Below are 25234 nucleotides of genomic sequence, written 5' to 3'. Positions count from 1 at the left end.
AAAATGTATCAGTTAACAGATTGCAAGATTGGTGATGTTTTTCTAGCGGAGAAAACGCTACGACACTGTCGTTTTGCATAACAGTGGCCTCGCCGTCACTTTCCGGTTTGCTCGAAGTTGTATTTGCTCATCGGGGCGACATAGCTTGTAAATCATATGAATATAAGATGTGGTTAACGAGTATAAGATACGTATGCTGGCGACCTTATCAGTTGGCTTACCGGGCGTTGTATATATGGGCGGTTACGCGACTGCTGTAATCCCCTCAGACAGTGAGAATTGTACACTTCCTACGCCGTCGCATAGCATTTGACATCATATCTATTTCAGCGCATTGTGGCGGAGCTTTGAACGTGGGGTTAAGTAAACTTTCACTCTCTTTTAGCTTTATCGCTTTAACGCAATTATAGCTTTGTTTGCGCAGTAACTTATCCACGATTGTAGTTTAATAGAGTGGGGGAATATGAGACAATTTTTTATTCTACTTTTTTGTCTCATTTTATAAAAAAACAAGAGCATTCTCCGTATCCTCACGACTTCCATAGACCGTTGTAATTTGTTAAAACTCGATCAGAATCTTTGGATATTATGTGCTAAAAGTAAGCCGTCTTTCCCCACCCTACTATAGATTAATTTTTCTGCAGGATTTTAAGTAGGAATTTTAATTCTTGCATCATAAGACCTCATTAACAGCCATGAAGGTTCTTTGCGTGGCAGTAGCGCTGATACTGCTGATAAACACCGATGCATCAGGAAAGCGTCACAAGATGCAAACTAGCGTGAGAAACGTCCAGGGAGACGATCCGCTTCTGGAAGTTGAACCGATTCCCCCGGACACGATGCTCGGCGAATGCTCGTGCAAATGCTGTGAGAACACCCCAGCACGTAAGTTGCGATACAATAAATTAACTAAAATGTTGTTTACTTTTATTTACATTGTATTATTCAAAACGTTATAGAGTTCTAATAATATTTAATGTTGTTCACTTTAATTTACATTGTATTTTCTGTAAGGTGTAACGGCCACGTCTTTTATCCAAAAAGATATTTTTCTGTTATATCAACAAGTGTGTTTTAACAACTGTTGTTTTACCGTTAGTACCCGTCTTCTCACTTTTAAAAACTCCCCGTTCTTCGTTATCATGACCGAAAAGGAGTGATATTTATATAACATATGTGCGAGCAATAGTAACGCAGGTTGTATATAATCATCAAACAATATGTGGATGCATACTTGAGCGTTCAACCAACTGTGCGTATAGTTGCCCGATACACAAACGGACTGAAAACCTGTAAATATAGTGGGCTGGGTTAAGATGGGACAATGTTTCTTTCATTTTTTCTCGTCCCATTTGGTAGTAAAGAACACTCAAAGAACTATATGATCGAATCATCACGGCTCAAAAATAGCGTGGTTGTTTAAAACACGCTTAGAATATTTAGACATTGAATAAAAAATGTGCCCCTTCTACTCCACACTATGTGTGACTGCATACTTGAATTTTCAATTAACTATAAATGTAATTGATACACAAAAGTACCGAAAACCTATACCACAAATGGTTTCTAATGGTATATCATCGAGATAAGAGTTATGTCGCTCAAGGGTGTCTATTACGTGGGAGGCGACTTCCACACTGGCTTTAACGTGTGTCAATATTATTAAGCCCGTCGTGTGTATCCAATACCCTGCTATTTGCAGAGGTGTAAATTTTGTCCTTCTGCTGACTTGTACGAACGTATAAAATGTAATGGCGTTTTAATATACCAAGGTGATAGCATACTACGGCCGTAAAGCAACTTCATGGATGCGTGTCAAAACAATATAGTAGGGTGTGGAAGATGGGACACCCTTTTATTTTATTTTTCTAGTCAATTTGGTAGTATACAAACAAATTTTTTACAATTATAACACCGTTTCCACAGGTCTCCCACACACCGTCCTTCATTCCTAGTTATTTTAACAAGAAGTATTTTTCTCTAGCTATCATCCAACCAAAATGTGCCAATGACATCATCATGGCTGTGGACAGCAGCGCTTGCTTCCGTGACCACCACGCGAAGATGATGAGGTTCCTCCGGAAACTAGTAAGAAGGATCGGAAGAACTGAAAACATTCAATACGGAGGAACAGAAACAAGGCTGGGAATAATGCAGGTAATTTGGATGCAATAACCTAAATCCTGGGTCCAGTGGACATCACCCACATAGAATAGAATGCAAGTTGTTTTAAAAATGAGTTGTTCAAATCTTTAGTCATAGAAACAAATCACACTCGTGTTATAACGACTGTCCTTTCCTCACCACGCGGCCATTTGCCATAAACAAGTTGCATTCATTCATCAGTTCAATTTTAAACGAAGCTATTTTCACATTGATATTACCTATACACCCTACAAAATATGTTGACTGCCTAATTTAGGCCACAATTCCCTTTGAATACGTAAGTGGTCGTATAGATCCTTTTTAGTCGGGCAATTGTTTTTTGGGTGACGTTTTTCCTGTATCTTAGTTTGCTTACATTTAAAGTCTTACATCTTCTGTTTACTCTACAGTTCAGCAGCGACATTCTCTTCCCTCTCCATCTTAACTCCTTCGAAGATTACACCAATCCATCAACACGTAGGGGGTTAATGTCCGGTATTGAACAAGCCTTATCTACTCTCGGTTTCCTCGGTGAAGGATCTTTCCTTAACAAAGGTATTTCTTGTATTAGTCTTTATTTTGCAAAGATTATTGAGCACGTAAGTGTTCTCTGTCGGCATCGGGCATGTTATAATAGCTCTTTTAATACAGGATGTAATTATTGAACGTAAGTGCCAAAATGACGATAATTGTAAAACGTGCTTACTCATTAGAGCAGTGCTTTCTTGTCTTTCTATCTCTGTTTTCTTATGCAATGCATTCAATTTTAACTATTGTTCCTTTCGGTTTTCAGCCTTGAACGCGACCGTTGACCATTTCCAAAGCGAGCCACGCCCGGAAGAACTTCTTACGCAGATTTCCCCACAAACCCCAAAGCCGGTAAGCGATTAATTCTCAAGTTATTGATCAACACAATGTTTAGGGATCTGGTGCTACGAAATATGCAACACAAAAATCAAGTCCAATCAATTGTATAATAAAATTAGTGTCTTTCACCCAAATAGAATGTTTAATTATACTTTTGTTTGGCATTAACATTTAGTATACTCGCTTGTCGTGTAACAGCCTATGTTGTTGTAGTGTCACGTAAACAAGGTATTCATACGAAATTATGCCACATGTAGACCCTATAACAGAATCATTACATAGGCTCATCCTCACGACTAAAAAAGAATGTTGTTAATTGTTAAAACACGATTACAAAATATGGGATATGGGACATTATGGGACATATGGGCATCCCATCATACCTCATAGCACTATATATAATTTTAACACGAACTCTTTGATTCCAGGTCGTTATTTTAATGACGAATGGTAAAAGCCACCCAAGTGTGACTATGGATGACATTGAGCTCTCTATTGCTGGTTTGAAAGCAGCTGGAGTCACAGTTATTCCAGTTTCCGTCACCCGGGAATGCCAGTGAGTTAATAACACTTACACATTTAAGTTATAGTAGGGTGGGGAAAGATGGGACACCTTTTCATTCCATTTTCTCGTCCCATTTAACAGTAAACAAAGAACGTTTAAAGAATTATAAAACCGTATCCTCCACATACCGTTGTTACTTGTTTGGAACACGATCAGGATATTTAGATATTACGCGCTAAAGGTGTCCCGTCTTCCCCCACCCCACTATACATATTTTTACGTTTCAATTCTAGCTTTAAGTAGATTTATATCAATATTCTCGATTGTCAAAAATACCAGAACTATTTCAGTTATTTTAAAGCGTAGCTTCACATTCGGTCTGTACTGATTTAAGATTTTCACGTTTTTGGTTTAAACCACTAGTTTTACGCAACTGGATTTTTTAACCCTTATTGAAACGTAGTAACTCGTAATGTAACACGAGGTGTATCAAACAGAACACCCGTGTTATAACGACTGTCGTTTTTCGTCCACGCGAGGATAAAAGCAAGTTACATTTATTTATTCATTGGCGCCTAAACATAAATGTATGACCAGATTCACTAGAAAGAGTGACTCTCGGTAATATTACATCTCAAATACATAGTTAAACCTCCACCTCATATGCGGGCCCTTACACAAGTTTATAGATCCGGTTGATAACATAAACTGAGTGATAAGATCATGTCCCAATGGCGACGAACACAACGTTGGGTGTATTAATCATTTCGTGACATTTAAACGTCCGGCAGAGTGGGCAAACTCGTAGCCTACAGATTGTTTATTTAACGGTCAAGGGCTTAGAGACCCCTTGCGTTAAGTTCCATGAAAAGTTGTACAAATGTCTTTAGGGCATGACCTAGCTGAACTTTGCTCCGCCCAAAGGGGGTGTTTAAATTTCCGGTTAAATTGTAACCAAGATTTCGTTATATAATATGTGCAAGGGGTGCTAGCTAAAAGTTGTTTTGAGGAAGAGCAGTCTTCACTGTACTAGTGGCATTCTAAGCATTACAAGTAAACGTTGTATTTACATTAAAAGATAACACTCAAAGTTTAAAATATAGATCCTAAAAGTCTCTTTGCAAATTGTTGTCAAAATAGAATATGCACAACATTAAAAAGTACTCAACCGTTTGGCCATTAGCAGCAAAATACACTTCAACAGAAATACATGTCATACCGCAAATTTGCCTGTCTTTGCCATTCAAAAATTGGCAGAAAGTTGAAGTTCACACGAGAATCCAAGCGTTGTAAGTAAACACAAATAGAGCTGAAGTGTTAGGTTCCTGTTCTGATACACAAAACGTTGGTGCCTTTAACTGTCTGTTTGCGAACAATGGAGGCTATTCTAGTAAAGTTGACAATCGTAATAAAGAATAATGCTTTGTGACTCAGAGTTTTTGAACATTAAACTTCGTCTTTTCAATGATGTTCTCTGTTTATTTTGATAGTGGCCTATCACTGTTTTACCGACGCTTAATGGTAAACATTAAACACTTTATATTTCTACAGCATGACGCAAATGCTGGCAACATAAACATATAATATGTCAGATACAGTTTTTTGGCTTGAAGTCTAATCATTTGCATTTTTAGTGGAGTTCAGAATGATGTTTGGAACGAGGGCTTGTGTCCTGATACAATCATTTTGAACAAGTTAGCCAAAGTTGGAAGAGACGAAACCTCAACTTTCTTTGAGATGAAGTCTCATGACGTATTGGCTGACGTCATCAACGAGCTTACAGTGAGAATAAAAAAACTATTTTATTCAAAAAAAAAAAATAGACAAAAAATGTAAAAATAACCTATGTTTGCTGCGAAACTTTAGGTTTTTTTAAACCATAAGTTAGCATCGACAAATAGGTTATGTATACCGTTAAAAACTTTGTGTCAAATATGTATATATATGTATATACATTAAATTTCGCTTTTGTTTATCTATTTTTTTTATTTTCAGGACGTAAGAAAGAGCATTCTTCAATTTCACGACTTTTGGTCTTCTACAAAAAAATTGTTTAGTTGATTGCTTTTCATAAATAATCAAATTTTTAATTTTTACATAAATATTTTTAAGCTGTTTTGTGTTTCAGCACTTAAATTAGATGTTACATTTGTAATGTGTTTTATTCTATAAAAAATATTGTTTTTTTCTATTAAAATATTGCTTGGTATCGCTTAACGGTTAATGTGTTTCAGTGTTACTCCCATGGACCTGCAAACTTAGTAGCACCTTGCAATAACTGCACTTGCTCTTGCGAGGTAAGCCAGGTGTAACGAACCTCATTAATTATCCAACTCTTAGTCGAATTCTTATCTCAACAAATGTCTTATGACTTACAGAACTTTATAATTTACAGAAAACAAAAGCTTTATAATTTACAGAACGTTTGGCAATAACATTTTTTATAGAACCGTTGATTTAATTATGCAGCTGACAATCGAGTTCTTACCCCAACAAATGTTTTATGACTTACAGAACTCTCGTAAAATCTTTTCCATAGAACAAAGGTTACATTTTACAGCCTTCAAAATATTCCCGAAAATCTATCGCTTTACAAGTACACAACATATTCGGAAAATCATACGAATTTTGTTGAAGTACAGCCTTAAATACATATCCAAAAATCGCCTTACAAGTAGCCTACATAATATAATCGGAAAATATAGCATTGTGGGGGACAACTTCTCATTCTATTTTTTCGTCCCATTTGGTATTATATAAAGAGCATTTAAAGAATTATAAAACCGTATCTTCACGCCTCCTATAGACCGTTGTTAATTGTTCAAAACATGATCAGGATATTTGAACATTATGTGCTAAAATTTTACCCCACAGTACTATACATGAATTAAATCACCTAAAAGCATAAAATTTACAGCCTTGTCAGTTATATTCGTAGATCAATACTATCACTGTGCAAACCAGGATCGGGTACCACCAAATTAAACTATCTGGAATGACTGCACCCAGTTGGCAAATAACAAAGCCGCGTTAAAATACCTTTTTTTATAGCTTCCCATCGGACCCATTGGACCGGACGGACCGAAAGGTCAGAAAGGAGAACCGATCAAGGTAAGAATTTATCCAATTATAAAAGTCCAGGTGTTATAACTGCGGTCACACGTGCAAAAGCAAAGTTGATATTTACTGGCTATTATGTAATGCGTTGGTTTGAAAAGGTTATTGGAGAAGTCAAACACCCACAAATAATACCTTCGGAAACCATATCAGCAAATTTGTACAAAGTTTCTATTCATGCACTTATATGTATTATGTGTTTAATATAGATATCCTCCATTAAAACTATGTTTGCGTTTAGGGTGAGCAAGGACCAAAAGGAGAACTCGGAATCCCCGGTATTGACGGCTTGGACGGCGACAAGGTAATGGTGGCAGAAAATGTCCAAATATATCATGCCGGATTTTTGTTCATTAATTCCTGACGACGGCGCGCTTATAAAATAAGCCTAGAAAATATACTTCTATGGTTGCCACCAACTTGGTTGTGTTTCCTCCAGGGCATTGAAGTTAATACCTTCGACGCCAGTGTATTAATAACCTTACCGCATAACGACCTGGTTTAATTTACTGATCAGCCTGTACCTCAATTTAGAACTGTTTTCTAACAAATTTAACCGGATTGGCTGACATTATATTTACGCCTTCACTGGTGGCCTTATATAGTAGGGTGGGGAAAGATGGGACACCTTTTCATTCTACTTTTTGTCCCATTTGGTAGTTAACAAAAAGCGTTCAAGGAATTATAAAACCGTATCCTCACGAATCCCATTGACCGTTGTTAATTGTTTAAAACACGATCAGGATATTTAAATATTATGTGCTAAAAGTGTTCCATCTTTATTTTCCCACAGTACCAAATACAACATTCTGTATCTCAATTTAAATCTGTTTTCTGCTTTTCAGGGAGAAGTGGGCAACAAGGTAAGTGGAAGTTAAATTCACAAAAGTTTTCTACGAAGCCAGTAGAGCTTGTATCAATAAATTAAACTACTGCGGTTTTCTTTTCAAGGGAGACAACGGAGAGAAAGGAGATATTGGTCCTAAGGTGAGCCTATAACTTCCGCTTTAAATGTCCACGTGGCAGTTTTGTTGCAGTTTAAGTCAAACGTGTAAGTTTACCCTCAAACTAAAGGTTTAACTCAAAGTTAAAGTCTTCGTTTTCGTAATCAAATTTAAACCGATCAATTTTGCTGATGAATTTGACATATTTGACGCTTTCTGCAGAAACTTAAGTTAGATATAAATATCACTGTTTGGCAAACTTATACAAGCGTATGCCGTATATGAAAGCGGTGAAAATCCGCAAATAAAAGGTTTCCTTGGAACGTCTATAAACTTGCCATGTATTTGTCTGTTCAGTGAACTCTCAGGTTTAATTTGACGCTTCTGTCGTTTTTTTGGAAATCTATATTATAACGGACAAGCACATTCACATAAAAGCTTATACTGTGTGTGTGCACGGAGGTATTTTCCAAGTAATTTCCGCTATTTAAACACGGTATGTATTGGATTTTAATGTTAAACAGGTTTTTGAGGAACCCCGCTCAAATTAAAGAAATTTTCCAACCGTAACGCATCCATTAATTGAAAAAAATGTTGAATAAGCAAAAATACTCTTAGCAACTCCAGTATGTGTGTGTACGAAAGCCCATTTCCAAGTAATTTCCGCTCTTTAGACACCGTGGGTTGGTTATGGGGAATCAAGCGCTAGAATTAAAGTAACCCCGCACCGCAAAGCATCCATAAATTGGGAATTCGCTCCAAATCAAACATTCTAAAGTTTAAAAACTGTTAAATAAGCAAAAAACTCGTACCGTCTTTGTTATGTTTTTGCGCGAAAGCGTTTTTCCAAGTAAGTTCCGCTTTTTAAACACGGTATGTATTGGATTTTAATGTTAAACAGGTTTTTGTTGAAAAACCCGCGGTTGCTTAATAAAGTATAATCTTTCCTAAGTCTTTTCCCGAAAAAAAAGTTGAATACGCACAAATGCACATAATAATAACTTCGTTATGCACGTGTGAACACATTTCCAAGTAATTTCCACTGTTTGAACATCGCGTATTGGTTATTTAAGGCGAAATATTACCAAGCAAATTTTGTTGAGAAATTTACGTAAGAATTCATATGAAAAAATTCGTTCCGGTTCAAACACATCGAAGTCCGAAAATTGTTAAGGTCGCTGAGAATACGATTGCGCGTTGGCGCCTCCGATTATTAAATTGCAATCTGGCTGTCCACCTTACTGGACCCTGACTATTAATCGGTCATTGCTTTTATTTGCTTTGGTTGAGCGTGGAGTTATAGCGACGGTGTGTAAACATGGCTACCAAACCGTGGACAACATTTGTCAAAAAGTTAGAACAAGGTCGTTCCGCCAAACATGTATGGGAGATTAAATTCTAGTTTATTATTTCGACTCTGAAACTTGATTTCGGTTCCATGGACACGGCTTATTAGAACGACGGCTTATATTTTCAACCGTAAATGCGAATTATATCAAGCTGTGTAAAATTATTGTAGGAAAGGTAACTATTCGTCTTCTTGTGTGTTTTTAACAAATCAAAGTCAAGATTTTGTCTCAAATTGGTTAAATTACCAATAGACAGCTTTAAGAGTCTGAATTTAATTCCGTCCACACGTCATTCTATTTAAATAAAATAACAAATTGAGCTGTGGCCTAACTATTAAGCAATTATGTTCACACTCCTTTTACTAACACGTATTTTACAACAGGGAGTAATCGGAGACATTGGAGCAAAGGGCGACAAAGTGAGTGTAACTAGTTGTGTATTTTGTAACAAAAGTTACGAAAAATTTCTAAAAGTCCAAAAAAATCAAAATTTCTTGTTTTAAAATTACCGAAAATTGTTCAAAATCAAAATATTTAAACTCGTGACCCGCTTACAAGTTAAAATTATTTATAAGATTTGTTAACTTCAGGGCGAATTCGGCGACAAAGGTGACACTGGATTCAAAGGAGAAATCGGAGAAAAGGGAGACCTTGGAAAAAAAGGAATAAAGGTATTTTTGACTATGCGCATGGGGTGTCTACATGTATGAGGTCTTATGGTGGGGCGTCATGGGATTTTGGATTTAGACCAGCGTTGGTCTATCTATATACACGACGTTGAAAGCATTGATTTAGCTCTGTGCGTTTAACAAAGCCACAATCTGCTGTAAGGGCTCGATCTAAGCAAGTGGTCGCTATTTAGGATTCTGAATCGTCAGCCATACAGAAAAAAAAACACAAAAATTACATACATGGTAACTCGTAATCAGCGTGTAGGGCGTATGAAACAGAACATTCATAATAAAACGACTTTAATTTTCCCATCTTCGTGAGGATAAACAAAGTTTCATTCATTCATTTACTAAAAATGTTAGAAAAACTTTACTACTTGGACGACCATTCCTTGCTTTCTATTGATGCAACGAATACCACAGCATCATTAGTCACATATTGACGTCCACAGAGCGCCAAACAATCTTGATAGATCAGTGACCAGAACGTGCCGAGTGTTGTGTAAATAACCCGCATCAAATTAGCCGTTAAGATCTTACTCAAGCATTACTTTTTATCAATGTGCCACACATAGATACTTGTGCCTAAGTTTTAACAGCAATTTTTACGCAAAATTAGGGACAATTTGAATAAGAGACTGACGATGCCATTTACGCAAAATATGTATCTCTATCACTACTAGTGGTTGGACTTGATTTTTGTTGGTTACGTTTTCGAGCATCAGATTATTACAATTTTACGCAATGGCATCATTAATTCTGATTGGTAAACTTTTAACGATAAACTTTCAATGATAATTTTCAATAACAAGTATTCCTGCGCCAATAAAACAGTCATTACTTTTTTACTTTGACTTATTGTTCACTGGGTCTTACGACTTGACTTGTGTATTGTTTTAAAACTGGATACTTTTTCGTATATCTGCTTAATTTAATTGAACGTTCTATAATTCTAAGTTTTAAATTCCTTGCGTTTCAGGGTACCGTTGGTGAAAAAGGAGACGTCGGGCAGAAGGGGAATATTGGGGACAAGGTATCGTATAATGATTACTTTCACTAAGTCGTTTTATATTACATTACCCTAAAAATAATCACCCACAAAGTTACATACGTAGTGATAACGACTGTCGTTGAAGGCCACGATAAATAAGTTAAACTTATTTATTTATTAGTATCCCTTATAAATAATTCAGAATTAGAAATAATACAGTCTTAGTTAAAAAAATAAATCATAAAAGTATTTGAATAGCCTATTCGTTGGTCAACAATATATCGATTTAAATTAACACCGATATTTTAACAGGGAGAAATCGGCGAAGACGGCCCAGAAGGTCCAAAGGTGAGGTTTCTAAATAACTTTTTTCTAAGATAAACTAACGTCTTGTTTGGTACCGATAGAAAACGTAATTATTCGTCTTTTTTAGTGTATTTTAACAAACCGTTTTTTTTCTCAGTTTTGTCTAATTTAAAGCGATTTGTTGCTTGACAATCTTCCGTATTTTTATTCTATTTAACTCAAGTATTATCTTGACAGGGAACCAAGGGAAACCAGGGAGATCAGGGCGAAAAGGGAGTTGGCGAAAAGGTTTGTCATAAAATTTAACTTGGAAAAAAATCCCACTATTTTAGTCATTATATTTTAAAAGTACGGAAGACTAAAATATCTTCTATTCTATGAAATAAATATTAAGCTACAATGGAGCATCGTTTTGTAACTACTGTTATACATTCAACTACTTTTTACATGACAATTGATTTTTGTATTTAAAAGGGATATTAGCCTAAAAAATCTAACGTATCGGTTACATTTATAGGGTAAATAGGCCACTGGTACATTATTTTTTAACCTCTGTTATGCGTTGAACGACTTTTACATAAGACTTGGTTTGTAGGGTGGCAAAGGCGAGACTGGCCCAGAAGGTTCGAAAGGAGACACCGGTAATAAAGGAAACACAGGAAATAAGGTAAATTTCATATATAGTAGGGGTTGGGGAATATGGGACACTTGTTCATTCGATTTCTTGTCCCATTTCGTAATAAACAAAGAACATTTAAAGAATTAAAACAAAACGTATCTTTACGACTCCCACAGACCGTTGTTAATTGTTTTAAAACAAGATCAGGACATTTGGATATATATGTTCTAGAAGTGGAGGAAATATAAAATCCCAAAAATATGCTATGAATTATGAACCTTTAGTTTATCATGTTTCTAACTGTTAATATATAAAGCGATTATAGAAAAAAATAATCATGACTCGCAAAGTTGTATACATGATAACTCTCAAGCTGACACGAAGTGTGTATGAAACAGAATAACTGCGTTATAACTATTGGCTGTTGTTGGCCCGCCATGCGAGGATAAATATGTTACATACGTGGTAACTTGTAAGCAGGTACAAGGTGTATGAAACAGAACACCCGTGTTATAACGACTGTCTCTTCGTGACGTAAGGGTAAATAAGTTACATCCATTTATTTACGAACCTTATTTTTGTTTCTAACAGGGTAACAAGGGTATGATTGGACTGTGTGGAAAGCCTGGACCTGCTGGAAAACCTGTAAGTATTGACTGTAAACATGTAACTTTAAAGTTGCTTTTAATAAGAAAGATGAGCGATTACTGATTTTTTCTTTTGTTTTTTTGGACGTTTTTTGGTTATTTATTTTTTTCTTTTGTTTTTTTGGACGTTTTTTGGTTATTTATGTTCTTCTTTTGACGATTTTTTCCCCTTTGTACAGGGTGTTGAAGGCGTCGCTGGTTTGGACGGTCTGGATGGCGGACCCGTAAGTATACTGGATATATCTCTTTCACTTCAAGTGATAGAAGGTCTCACTATGTTTGTATTTTAGGGTCAACCAGGTATCCAAGGACCAAGGGGACCTCGCGGAGACGATGGCGACAAGGTATTTTTATAGCAGTATTCGTTAAGTGTTTTGTCTAAGGACACATACACCTATCAGTACCGAGCCTCGAGCCCAATGCCCTTCGGTTACAGTGCAAGCGCCTAACCACTGAGCTGTGGAATCGAATGTTTATATAATTACGTCCGTAATTTCAAGGGTTAAAACTTGGTCGAGCCTCAAGAATGAGGAGCGTATGTTTATGGAACATTGTACACGCAATAAAATACTTTCACAAACGCTAGTATGCACAGTTGCACTGTTAATATTGACTAAAAATCCGGTATTTTGGCTGTTAAAACTTATTGTTATTTTGACTAAATCAGCTGTTTATAATGGCAGGGTGAACCAGGTCCACAGGGAGCATCTGGTTTCCCGGGACAACGTGGTTTAGCAGGAGAGAGAGGACCAATTGGACCACAGGTTTGAACTAATTTTGGATAGAACCGAATTTATAAAGCTATATATGGGCATATTTGTATGGAAGCAAGAACTTGTAAATTAAAGTATGGAAACTCTATGAATGTGTACACAGTTGATTCCAACCATTTTATGCATCATTTTTTTCTTTAATCCTTTTATATCCAGAGATGCCAATAAGTACTGTAACGTTAACCAAACGAGAAATTCTCGTTACAGTACTAGCGAAATTTGGCATGTCTAAAACGACATTATTTTTTTCCAGAAACATTATTCGAAAATGTAAGGGTTAAAATACGCGAAGCATGACTTTTTACTTGTCTGTATCGTCACTGCTGCTGCGTAACAGTTTTTAGCAGCGAAAGGAATGCTAAGTGTTTAAAGCTGGTGGAATTTACGAGGCCTCGTTGTTTACGTTTTATCTTAATTAGGGTTTGAACGGAGGCAAAGGAGAGAAGGGCGAACCATCAAGTGAATTGGGACTCCCAGGGTTGCCCGGAAGTTCTGGTCTAGTTGTAAGTTACACTGTAGTTTATTTGTCCTTGTTTTAGTATTAAAAGTAGGGTGGGGAAATATGGGACACCTTTTCATTCAATTTTCTCATCCCTTTTGGTAGTAAACACAAAGAACATGCATTGTCAATCATTTTTAGCAGTGTGTTTGACCTTGTTTCAGTATTGGAAAGCTCGGTCAATGCATTTTAAGCTATAATGTTTACAATGTACACTGTAGTGTATTTGTCCTTGTTCTAGTATATAATACCTCTATTAAAGTGTTAGACTTTACAAAGTCATAAATGCTTACAATTATGTATGGTAAAGTAATGCTGGATAGCTGTATTGATGCATTTTAAGCTAAAATGCCTATAAAAAGTGAGTGTTAGCAATTCGGCGGTGTACAGTATGAAGTTTATCTATCTAATCCAACTTTAAATAGCTGCAATGATAAAATTCCCAACAAGGTTACATATGTGGTAACTCGGAAGCCGGCACGAGGTGTATGAAACAGAACACTCTTGTTATAACGACTGTCGTTTTCCGGTCACGCGATCAAGGAGCAAGTATATTTATTTATTCATACTCAAATTCCAAAGCATTCCGTATTATAGGAAATAAACAATGTCCTAATATCCAGGGTGAACCAGGTCGAGATGGTGCTGACGGATTGGACGGCGCACAAGGTGTACCCGGTGATCGGGGACCAAGAGTAAGTCTTAACAACTAGAGATGGCAGATGGTTGTACACAGTATCCGGCGTGCGAAGTCGTATATGCAAACCTGTGTTCAATTCCGCATGCGGCAGCGAAATCCGGACAAAACAGACACAAAACGGTCGAATTCCGGATACTGTGTACAACTGTACAGCCACCTCAAAACTTTACACGGTTGTTAACTTTTTTTAATGAAACGCTCCTCGATTTTTCGCGTCGTTAACTTTACTGCTTTTAGGGGGAACCGGGACCTCGTGGCCACCCAGGGACTTATGATTTAGACGAACTACGTGGAGTGATCAGCGAGATTGTAAGGGAATTGTTGCCCGGAGGTAAGCCTGGTTTGGTCGTTATTACATCTATCAAAATACCTCGTAAATTCCGCGGGGTTGGCTGACATTTATGCTCGCCTCCGCCGGTGGCCTCATATTAATACACCACATAAGCACAGATGTTGTGGCATGCTGAGACCGGTGCACCAATGCTATACACAAGCACCCGCCACCCTGGAGTGTTTATCTTATATTCTCACGTTGTAATGGCCCATTCTTAGAACTGTACAATAAAGTTTATGTGTTTGTAGCTGTGCCGTAACTTTTACATTTTTGTGCCGTAACTTTTTCGCTAACTGTTTTCTTTTTCATTTTTTTACAGATTGCGCTGCACGTAAGTCGGTCTTATTTAAGCCATCGTTGTGAGGTACACTTGCATGGCGTGCTTGCCCGTTTGCATTTCTTTGTCGCGCACATTCGTTCAGGCCTGTACATTTTAAGATCCAATCATGTTTTGCAGTTGTTTGAAAAATATATATTCAGTTTAAAGTATTTCGCGATACCACATTTCATCATTTAGTTAAAACGCTGCGTACTTTTGTTTTTTTCTGAGATTTTATCGTGTTTTGCATTTTTTTGTAAAAGATCTATTTGTTCGACCACGCGCTTGTAGAACTCATAGAAAACGCTAACACTGTTAACATACAATCTTCCATGTAAAACGCTCAGTAAACAAGCGTAATGTTTATACATAAGAAGCTTAGTAAATCAAATTTGCACATACGAGATTGCGGTAAGATGAAAGGCTAACGATAAGCTCTGGTATTACGCGGTAAATAAGTTAATCAATGCCGCCTAGTTGGTTGAATGCTTTCATATCTCCTACGACTATCGTGAATCTTGGGTAATATCTCGCCAATAATATAACAAAGGTCGAAAAGAAGTTGTTTAGTGATGGGGTGGGGGAAGATGGGACACATTTTCGTTCTATTTTCTTGTCCCATTTGGTAGTAAACAAAAAAACGTAAAAGAATTATAAAACTGTATCCTCACGACTCCCATAAACTGTTGTGGATTGTTTAAAACACAACCAGGATATTTTGATATTATATGCTGAAGGTGTCCCGTCTCCCCCCACACTACTGTATAACCCAATAGCGGTCAATGCGAGTTTGCGACCAATCGAATCCAACAAGATTCACCGTAAATTTGAATCGTTAAAATTTTAGCAACAAATGTTTAACTTTAGGACAAATTTTATAACGCATCAGTCAAATACGTGCCCTGCTTAAAACTCTATCTCAAGCGCTCTCTTAATCTGCCTAACTAAAAGCCGCGATTTTGCTTCGCTGTTATTACTATCTGACTATCATGTACTAAATACTAACGCTATAATCGCTTACTTTGAATTGCTGTAAGTCCAGTTTTAAAACACGACTTTTAAGCCGACGAAAATGCGTCGACTGCATTACTACACTTGCGTAACTCTAGTTTTAAACCATGAGATGTAAACCGACGTGTATCTACTGCTGTATTGCACTTGCGTTTGTGATATTGTTCTCTGGCAGAGAAAACCCATATAGTCCACACGATTTTAAATGATTGGAGATAATTTAGATTCCGGAAACGCGCGGTCGCATGCATGCGTGACTGTTGTCGAGCTGTAGTTTGCACCATCCATACAAATCATTTTCACAGCAGCACCTAATCGGTGCCAGGAGTACCCGGTCGATATCACGTTCCTTGTCGACGGTAGCGACTCCATTGACCGTGAGGATTTCGACCGAGTTAAACAGTGGATCTTGTTAACTGTTGACGCATTTAACCCTGGGGAGAGACGGAACCCGTTGCATGTCGACGTCGTACAGTTCTCGGAACGCAGCATGATAGAGGTGGACTCGGACGTCGCTAGTTCAGCGCAGATTTCTGATCAAGTTCAGGGAATAATCCAAATGAGGTCGGGAACTAAGACCTACAGTGCGTTGGAGTTTGTCAATAGAGAAGTATGGCCTCTGCTGCGACCTGGCGCTTTTAAGATTCTTATCACTATGACGGATGGTGACGCCAGTGAGGACAGGAATGTTGACGCTATTGAAGAAGCGAACAACAAATACAACTTAATGGCAGCTGTTGGTGTGGGGAGCAAGGTTATATCGTCCGAGTTGGAAGATTTCAGTTCTACTGGCAACGTGTTTAACGTGGACAACTTCTCCGCCCTTGAAAGCATTATTTCCGACATAGTGGAAAACATATGCGCTGGAATAAAAGAAATTGAAGGTAAAACTTCCGCGAACGCAATTATTAATCAGATGACAAGGTTAATCTCTTTGGTTCGGACGTAGAATAGACATCTTACATGAGGTGGTCCTTCTTCTTCTTCTTCCTCTTCCTTCGTATTAATAAGAAGCCAGCAATCACTTTAACTACCTTGCAAGTTCTTTTCCCGTTCAGGGGTCTTTTAATTTCTTTCCCGTTAGATCGAGAAGTCTTACAGCATGTTTTGAAGGGCAAAGCCCGATAACAAAAATAATTCCTTTCAACATCTTGCAACAAAGGTGTCAGATTCGAAGTTAATTCGTGCGTGAGTTAGAGGTTGCATGTAAATGATCGGGAGCATATTTGGAACCTACATGTACAACGTACAAGGCAGGCAATTTCATCCTCAATTTGCATGCATACACTCACACTCGCTTGCTATTTCATGCATGGATGTTTTATATTGCGTAACATCGTTAAATATTTTAAACTGAGCTTGTTTTTTTTGCAGTAGACGAGGAGCCCGCACCCCCGGATGTCACAACCGGTAAGTTCAAGTTTCAATATTTTGCAAATTCGTTTTCGTGCTGTTGCTTATGTACGTATATCGTTTACGCGATTTAAAAAAGACGCCGCCATAGCGATTGTGACGTCATGCGACGCGCGGAAGTGCCATGATGACGTAGCCTGCGAGAGCGCGAACGTCGACTCTGAAGCAGTGTTGCCTGCTCAGGAATCTGATGCAGTGTTGCCAGCTCGAGAAGAAGGGCGGGGGTTGCGCGGCTCGCGGCGTCTCATGGCACGGCAGCGCGCTCGAAACGGCTCGATCCCAAAAGCAACTCCCAAACCCTTCTTCTCTTGCTTTCAGTTTCGCGCCGACGACGTCATCATGGCCGCAAAGCAGAGCACAAAGGGGCGAAACAGGATTAGTGACGTCATCGCAAAGAAACCCCAAGTTCCTTACATGAAAAGCACGGACCCCTCATACCCGAATTTAACACAACAGAACAAACGACTTTATTAATATTGCGAGCAGAACACAAAGCTTACAGTTCAAATCGCTTTTTACCGCTTTCTATAGTAATCTAAATAATCAGCATACTTGCTCAGCATAACCAAATATGCCTTATATCTGTTTAGGTGTGATTTTCGCTTTTATAGCAGGGTGGGGTAAGATGGGACAACTTTTCACTCCATTTTTTTATTTTGCCCCACTTTATAATCTGTGGGTAAAGTCTCACGGGTGTAGGAATAAGACCTAAGTTGGCCAAATCAAGAGTCACATGAAATCAAATATGGTAGATTGGGGAAGATGGGACACCTTCTCATTCTATTTTCTCATCCCATTTAGTAGTAAACAAAGAACATTCAAAGAATTATAAAACCGTATCCTCACGACTCCCATAGACCGTTGTTAATTGTTTAAAACACGATCAGGATATGTTGATATTATGTGCTAAAGGTGTCCCGTCTTCCCCCACCCTACTATATGTATACTGTAGCTCGCCTTTATAACTAACACAGTAGAACGCTTAACTATAATTGCTGGTAGAATCCGTAATCGAAGTCATCAATTTATAATCCGTCTGTATCATCGCTGGTTTAAATAAACTCATAAAAAAGACCAAATACCCGCTTTCTCAGAACATGTTTTTCAATACAAACAAAATATCATATTACTATAATGGTAAATATATATTACACAATTTTTATCTCAGACATTTCGGTGCGTCATTAATATATATTGGATGCTCGTATTAAATCTGACTACAAAATCCGCTAGTTAATATAGTAAAAACAAGTGTGACAGGAAACATAGTTTTATATTAATGCTTTCAAAAGTGTTAAGGAACGACAAATACGAATTTCAACTAAATCTCTACAGCTTGTCGGTATCTTTGAACGCCTAATACACCTTGGTTTAATAATCTCATCACGAAATATGCCCTGTGTTATGAAGGACCATTAAGTACAACTAGTAAAATAAAGGATGCGTTTATAAAACAAGTAATTGATATTAGTTTTAAATTTACGTTTTATAAGAAAAGTAATACTTTTAAACGTGTTTGTGTAAAAACCAAAATAAATCGACTTAGTGGTCCTTCTAATTGCAGGCGCGCCATCGCGTGGTGACGTGAGGAAATAGCGACGTCTCGTGACCAAGAAATGATATCGTATATAGACAATGAAAATCCTCGAATCTTCCCATAAAAACTGTGTGCATGTTATCATAAATACGCCGAAGTTTTGCGTCAGTTGAAACAGGCGCCGATCGTCGTTTTAATCGTCTTATAAAGCATGCAATATGTCTGTTGTAAAATTATTTAGTCAGTTTTCAAGACCAAATATAACTTTAATTCGTCTGTTCCATCATTACGTCATAAATATTACGTATCGCACGCTTTATTGGTTTGCACGCTTGGCTAACCATGCAGACGAAGATGATGACGAGGACCAGCTTGACGTCGGCGATTCAATCTCCAGCGACGCTAATGATATTTGCGGGCAAGAGCCACCGTTTGGGAATTGTAACCCGAACGGTGATACCGATGTGGTTGGGAAATACTATTGGAACAAAGCAAGACAGAACTGCGTCTGGTTCCATTATAAGAACTGTCCGGGCGGTAACGTCTTTGACACGGAGGCGGAATGTGACGATAGATGTCGTCCGCGTGAGTGCCGTTTTACGCATGCGCACGAGTGACGTCATGTTTATGTCAAAACTGCGGAACCCGCTTTACGTCATTGTGTTTATGTTGGACACCGATGTTTTATTCACTCAGTTTTAAAGAATGGCAGTGATCATACGACAAGTAACATCACTACATCCCATATTATACACATACAACATTTTTACACATTTCGAATCACAAAACACATTCGCATCGACATAAACATTACATTTCATTCCATTTTCAAGTCACACCAAGTAAGTACGGTCTTCGTTTGTCATTCAACCTCCTTTATAATCCAATTAAACAAAACCATTAACTGCTTCTATCATTTCTAGTTGTCGCACCTACCACAACTAGCATCGCCACGACCACAACAGTAGCGCCAACCACAACGACAATCAAACCAACCCCAACCCCCACAGTTCCAACTGCAGCCCCTACCAGCCCTTCCGGTATCGGGTGCTCCAACGCGCGGGTTGACCTCGCTTTTGTGCTTGACGGAAGCGCTTCAGTGGGCGAAGATGGTTTCGTCCTTCTAAGGGAGTTCCTCATAAACGTTGTCAGTGCTTTCACTAACATCGGTAACGACGGAGTGCAGGTCGCTATGATTCAGTACAATGATAATCCAAGGTAAGACTTTGATAAACGTATAATTTTCACCGTAATAAAGTGAACAAGACCCTGAAACGTCGGTCAGCAAAATTTTTTGCCGAAAGAGCCAAAATACAAGTATAATATGCCTGGCAGTAAGAGTGTACATATAATAGGTCATTTGTTTAGCATAAAAAGTCGATGTTTTAAATCAAGAAAATTGTGCAATATTCGTATGAATGTAACTTGCTTTATCCTCGCGTGCATGGTCACACTCAATCAGGGTGAAATGAACAATGACTGCCATGGCGACAAAATATAATACCTGAGAGCAACCGTATATATATAAGGTTCTTTGTTAGCATATAAAGCCGATGTTTTAAAACGAGAAAAATTGTGTAATATTCGTAGAAACAAAAGCGTAAACGTGAAGTTTAACACTCTCAAAGTTTTTCCTCTGTGAATTAAAACAATTGCTGTTATATCGATTGCGTCATCAGGACTGCACTCTCACAGAATCTTGTTACCAGAGTTGCTGAACAGTGAATACGAAACATCTGTTTTCTTGTCACAACACTATAAAACATCTCTCGTACACATGTCTTACACCTGTTAAATTATGCGCCTGTTGACTAAAGCGTAATTTTCAGGATGGAATTTGACTTCGAGCAAACTGTGGATAAGACTAGCGTTCTGGACGCCATTGACGGTCTTGTATACATGGGCGGCAACACTAAGACGGGACTTGCTCTGACCTTCTTACAGAGCGCATATGAAGATGCTAGACCGCACTCTGATAAGGTAAACATGGTATATCAATAACACTCTGATTTGGACGATATTCTATTCTGTTCTATTCTATGGGAGAGGTCCTTTGGGACCTAGGATTTAAGCCAAATCTGTACCCCAACACCCCTGTGCGTCAAAATTAACGTTCTAGCGATAGTAAAGACCCCTATTCTTGTTCCGACTCAAGCGTCCTTGTCTCGACTCTTGTCCCACATGTCCTTCTGCGGACTTGATCTCATGTCCCAAAAATACCTAGACTAACCTTTTAATTTTTAAATTTTGCTATCAGTGTAACGAAATAAATACTTTGTCCTACAGGTTGCTGTGGTTGTTACTGACGGAAGAAGTCAGGATGACGTAATAATACCATCACAACAGTTGAAACGAGAAGGTAAGTTATACTGATTAGTTGGGCTTAATTTTGGTCTGTTACATTTTCGTAGCACCAGATCCTTATTATATTTCACTAAACAAGAATCGTTCAACTATATGAGCACCGTATCAGCAGCTCAGCAGGGTTAGCCAATTCATGAAATTTACTACACGTTATTGCATTGGCCAATGTGTTCTTATAATTGTATATGGTAGTTACATTGTCACACCAAACTGATATATTTTGGTGGGGGTGGGTATTTTTGTCAGAGAGCCAAAATCACAGTATTCAACGAAGGCTAGGGTTTTTTTCCACAGTCGTTTTAATGCTTTGGCCTTTTTTATATTATTTCGTTGATTACTTATATCCTTTCATTGGCCCCACGTTTTTAAACAACCCCCCCCCCCCCCCACCGTTTTTTGGGCATATTTTGGATGCAACAGCCAAGCTTTAACTAGCACTCTTTTCTACACCTTTTATCCATAGCGTGTTTTAACGATTGTTGTTTTAATTGCTGTTGATTCCCTCCTCTTCGTTCTTTTAATAATACGATCTTCGTTATCAATTTTTTATAGACATGATCATTGCTATCGCAGATATATAAAATTATATTTTATATTATCCACAGGAACTACGATATTCGCCATTGGCGTGGGTGAAGCCGAGAGAATGGAACTCGTCGAAATGGCGTCTGTACCGGTTGACAAATTCGTCTTCTCGGTCGATGATTACACCGACATCGCCAGCATTCAAGAAAATTTGATTAAACAGATCTGCGGCGTTACTCGTGGAGTGTTTAGATGTAAATAGTTATTCACCTAACACTTATAATTAAAACATATAGTAGGGTGGGGAAAAAGGGACACCTTTAGCACATAATATCCAAATTCCTGATTGTGTTTTAAACAATTTACAACAGTCTATGGAAGTCGTGAAGATACGGTTTTATAATTCTGTAAAACTTTTTTGTTTACTACAAAAAAAGACGAGAACATTGAATGAAAAGGTGTCCCATCTTCCCCAACGCTACTATATATCTTCTAGTTTTAAAAATAGCAGTTCTAAACTAATTCTCAATATTTTTATGCCCTAACCTTCAAAAGTAAGTGTGCTGCTTCACTGATGACTGGTTTAAACGAATAACTATACTAACCTAGTTGTACATAGTGTTTACTTGTATGTAAAAAAAACAATTAAAAACAACAACAATTGGCCTTTGTCTATGTATGTACTATGGTTGGACAAGGACTGATTTCTTTTAAAGTTACGAGAATACTCATACATCTTAAATTCTCTAATGTCTCAATAACTGTGCCACCAATCATTTTGTTGACTGTTTAACTTCCACGCAATAAGGCACCTTAACTATTAACCGGTGTCTATAATACAGAACAACCTTTTTGGATTAAAAGGTTAGGCTTGCATGGTTGGTGTAGTTATGGTGACGTAACATAATTCTTTGCTGCTTAAATTCAAAGAAGGTTCTTTGATTTAGCAATTAAAAAAAACAATTTTTTTTTCAAGTTAGAAAGTCTATGTGAAAGAAGTTAATGTGATTTTTAATCCAGCAATATTTATGTGCATTTTAATGGTCACATCTAATCAATAGTATATGGCAGGGCATCTTATATACCTGTATATATAGTAGGGTGGGGAAGACGGGACACTTTTATCACATATTACCAAAATATCATGATCGTGTTGTAAACAATTAACAACGGTCTTTGGGAGTCATGAGGATGTGGTTTAATAATTCTTTGAATGTTGTTTATTTACTACCAAATGTGACGAGAAATAAAATATAAAGGTGTCCCATCTCCCCCCACTCTTACTATACATGGTGATTTGATACATTAACTTTACTTGATTTTGTCGTGGTTTGTGGTTCTAATTACCCCACAGTTGGTTGTTGGTGCAATAATCCGTTACGTGCCAAACTAACATGGTGTGCAATGCCGAAACAAATCTAGCTGTTATTAATTTGGTAATGCGTCTGTGATATGTGTGTTGCATATACAGTAAAGTGGGGTAAAATGGGATACATTCATCTTTTAAATCCCATTTTTAATAACCTCGTTTTAAACAATTAACAACATACTTTTAAAGTGGCGGGCTCTGTGATTAAATCGTTCTGTAAAGATTCTTTGTTTTCTACAACATGCGACGGGAAAAGAGACCGAATACAAGTTCCATCTTACCCCAAGCTACTATATAAGCAAAACAATATAAATTGTTAATTACACTGCTAGTCTTTATCAGTATTTCCTTCTGTGATCTCATATATTTCTGTACAAGTAACCGTTCTTTACAATTTTAGCCGCAGCGGGAGTGGATTTCACGCCAGAGGACGACAAACTGATTCCAGGTTTGACTTAAATAAACTAAAAAACGAAATTCAAAACATTGACGTTGTTTTTTCACAATTGTTTAAAATATCATTCAATTCCTATTTGTGAATCGATGTAGTCTAGTTTAATATATCTAGTCGAAAATGGACATCCGAACTGTCATTCTATGATGTATAGTACCTTGGGGTAAAGCGGGATACCTTTAGCACGTAAATATCAATTTTCCTGATCGTTTTGTCCCGTTTTGCCCCACTTTATAATATGTGGGTAAAGTCTCACGGGTATAGGAATAAGACCTAAGTTGGCCAAATCAAGAGTCACATGAAATCAAATATGGTAGGGTGGGGAAGATGGGACACCTTCTCATTCTATTTTCTCATCCCATTTAGTAGTAAACAAAGAACATTCAAAGAATTATAAAACCGTATCCTCACGACTCGTATAGACCGTTATTAATTGTTTAAAACACGATCAGGATATTTGGATATTATGTGCTAAAGGTGTCCCGTCATCTCCCACCCAACTATATATTTCTTTAAATTCTTTCTGATTAAAACGTTTCTCTTTCAGTTGTTACCACTACGTCGCCAATATTAGAAGAAGAATACGATGGATCCGGCGAACTTGAATATGAATACGAAGGATCTTCCTAACTTTAGAGGCTTTCTTCTCACCTACGTCAGCATATATTGCCGCATGATCTGGCATTGTTAATTCATTATCACCGCGCTGTACAGTTCCTATAGTGGGGGTAAGATGGGAGATGTTTACGTTATCTTTTATCTTCCCATTTGAATTTGCAGAATTATATAACGGTATCCTCGTGACTTTTAAAAAACGTCGTTGATTGCTAGAACACGGTTAGGAAATTGTGACATTATGTGCCAACAGTATCCCATCTTACCCCACAGTACCCTACACAAAATGTTGTTTTCAGCATATAAGCCGGATTTTAAATCGCAACAGCCTGTGCTCTTAGCTGTAGACTGTCTTTGTATAAATCATCGTAAAACAATTGCCGAAAAATGTTAAACAAATTCAAAGTCGATTTATAGATCACTTTTTCTGCGAAGCTGTACTGCTGTAGATATGAGATTATAAAACCATCACGGAAAAGCTATCGTATTTAAACGTATACACAAAACATTCGCACAGTATTATAACGTTTAGATGCCGCTTAAAAAGCGACTTGTAGACAATACAGCGCCACAATGTAAATTCGAACTTTGGGTATATTAAAACATTAAAACTGTAACCTAACTAATTCGGCTTACTATTATATTGTAGCCCATTTTGTTGCCCATGCTTATGTATAATGTCACCGTAATTAAAATCACTTTATATTAGATGTGTGTTGTTTCTATTATTTGTAATCTGGAAAGTACTATAGGAGGGTGGGGGAAGTTGGGACACCAAGTCATTCAATTTCTTTGCCCCGTTTGGTAGTAAACAAAAGAATTATAAAACCGTATTATCACGACTCGACCCATAGACCGCTGTTACTTGTTCAAAACACGAATAGAGTACTCGGATATTACGTGCTAAAGCTGTCCCATATTCCCCCACCCCACCTCCACACATCTACAAGAAACAAAGATAACCGAAACGAACAAATTTCTCGTGAAAGACAAACATATTAGTATTGCGTATGCAACAAAGAAAAGTGTTCCTGACAGACAAAAGATGTCGACGCGACTCGTAGTGTATAAATATTGTTTACCGCAAGCAAACCTTGAAAAAATGACCGTTTTGTCCCCTAAATAAATACGCCGACATCGCTACGGTTCATAAAATTCGC

The 25234-nt window shown here is 37.6% G+C and overlaps 1 protein-coding gene across 10 annotated transcripts; it reads left to right on the top strand.

Moving 5' to 3' along the window:
* The first annotated feature begins 625 nt into the window (after positions 1–625).
* LOC100177906 (collagen alpha-1(XXVIII) chain-like) lies at positions 626–24782 on the top strand. 10 transcript variants are annotated; one of them, XM_026840652.1, is made up of 35 exons: positions 626–885; positions 1985–2157; positions 2556–2700; positions 2939–3024; positions 3441–3568; positions 5152–5299; positions 5513–5515; positions 5752–5814; positions 6569–6628; positions 6876–6938; positions 7480–7497; positions 7586–7621; positions 9311–9346; positions 9518–9598; positions 10578–10631; positions 10902–10937; positions 11133–11183; positions 11491–11562; positions 12106–12159; positions 12341–12385; positions 12452–12505; positions 12845–12925; positions 13354–13437; positions 14057–14128; positions 14371–14464; positions 14787–14798; positions 16106–16681; positions 17172–17207; positions 19096–19332; positions 19671–19965; positions 20577–20727; positions 21034–21106; positions 21717–21890; positions 23406–23453; positions 24007–24782. In XM_026840652.1, exons 1-35 carry the CDS (start codon positions 696–698, stop codon positions 24087–24089), a joined length of 3612 nt encoding a protein of 1203 aa, XP_026696453.1. In that variant the 5' UTR covers positions 626–695; the 3' UTR covers positions 24090–24782. The 10 variants fall into 10 exon arrangements, with proteins under 10 accessions (XP_026696453.1, XP_026696452.1, XP_018672977.1 ...); XM_026840651.1 differs by having other exon boundaries at positions 16103–16681; positions 17175–17207; XM_018817432.2 differs by having other exon boundaries at positions 16103–16681.
* Positions 24783–25234: the final 452 nt, after the last annotated feature.

The sequence above is a fragment of the Ciona intestinalis genome, chromosome 2 (genome assembly GCF_000224145.3).
Source record: "Ciona intestinalis chromosome 2, KH, whole genome shotgun sequence".
Lineage (NCBI taxonomy): Eukaryota > Metazoa > Chordata > Ascidiacea > Phlebobranchia > Cionidae > Ciona > Ciona intestinalis.
This window is presented reverse-complemented; position numbering and strand designations above follow the sequence as displayed.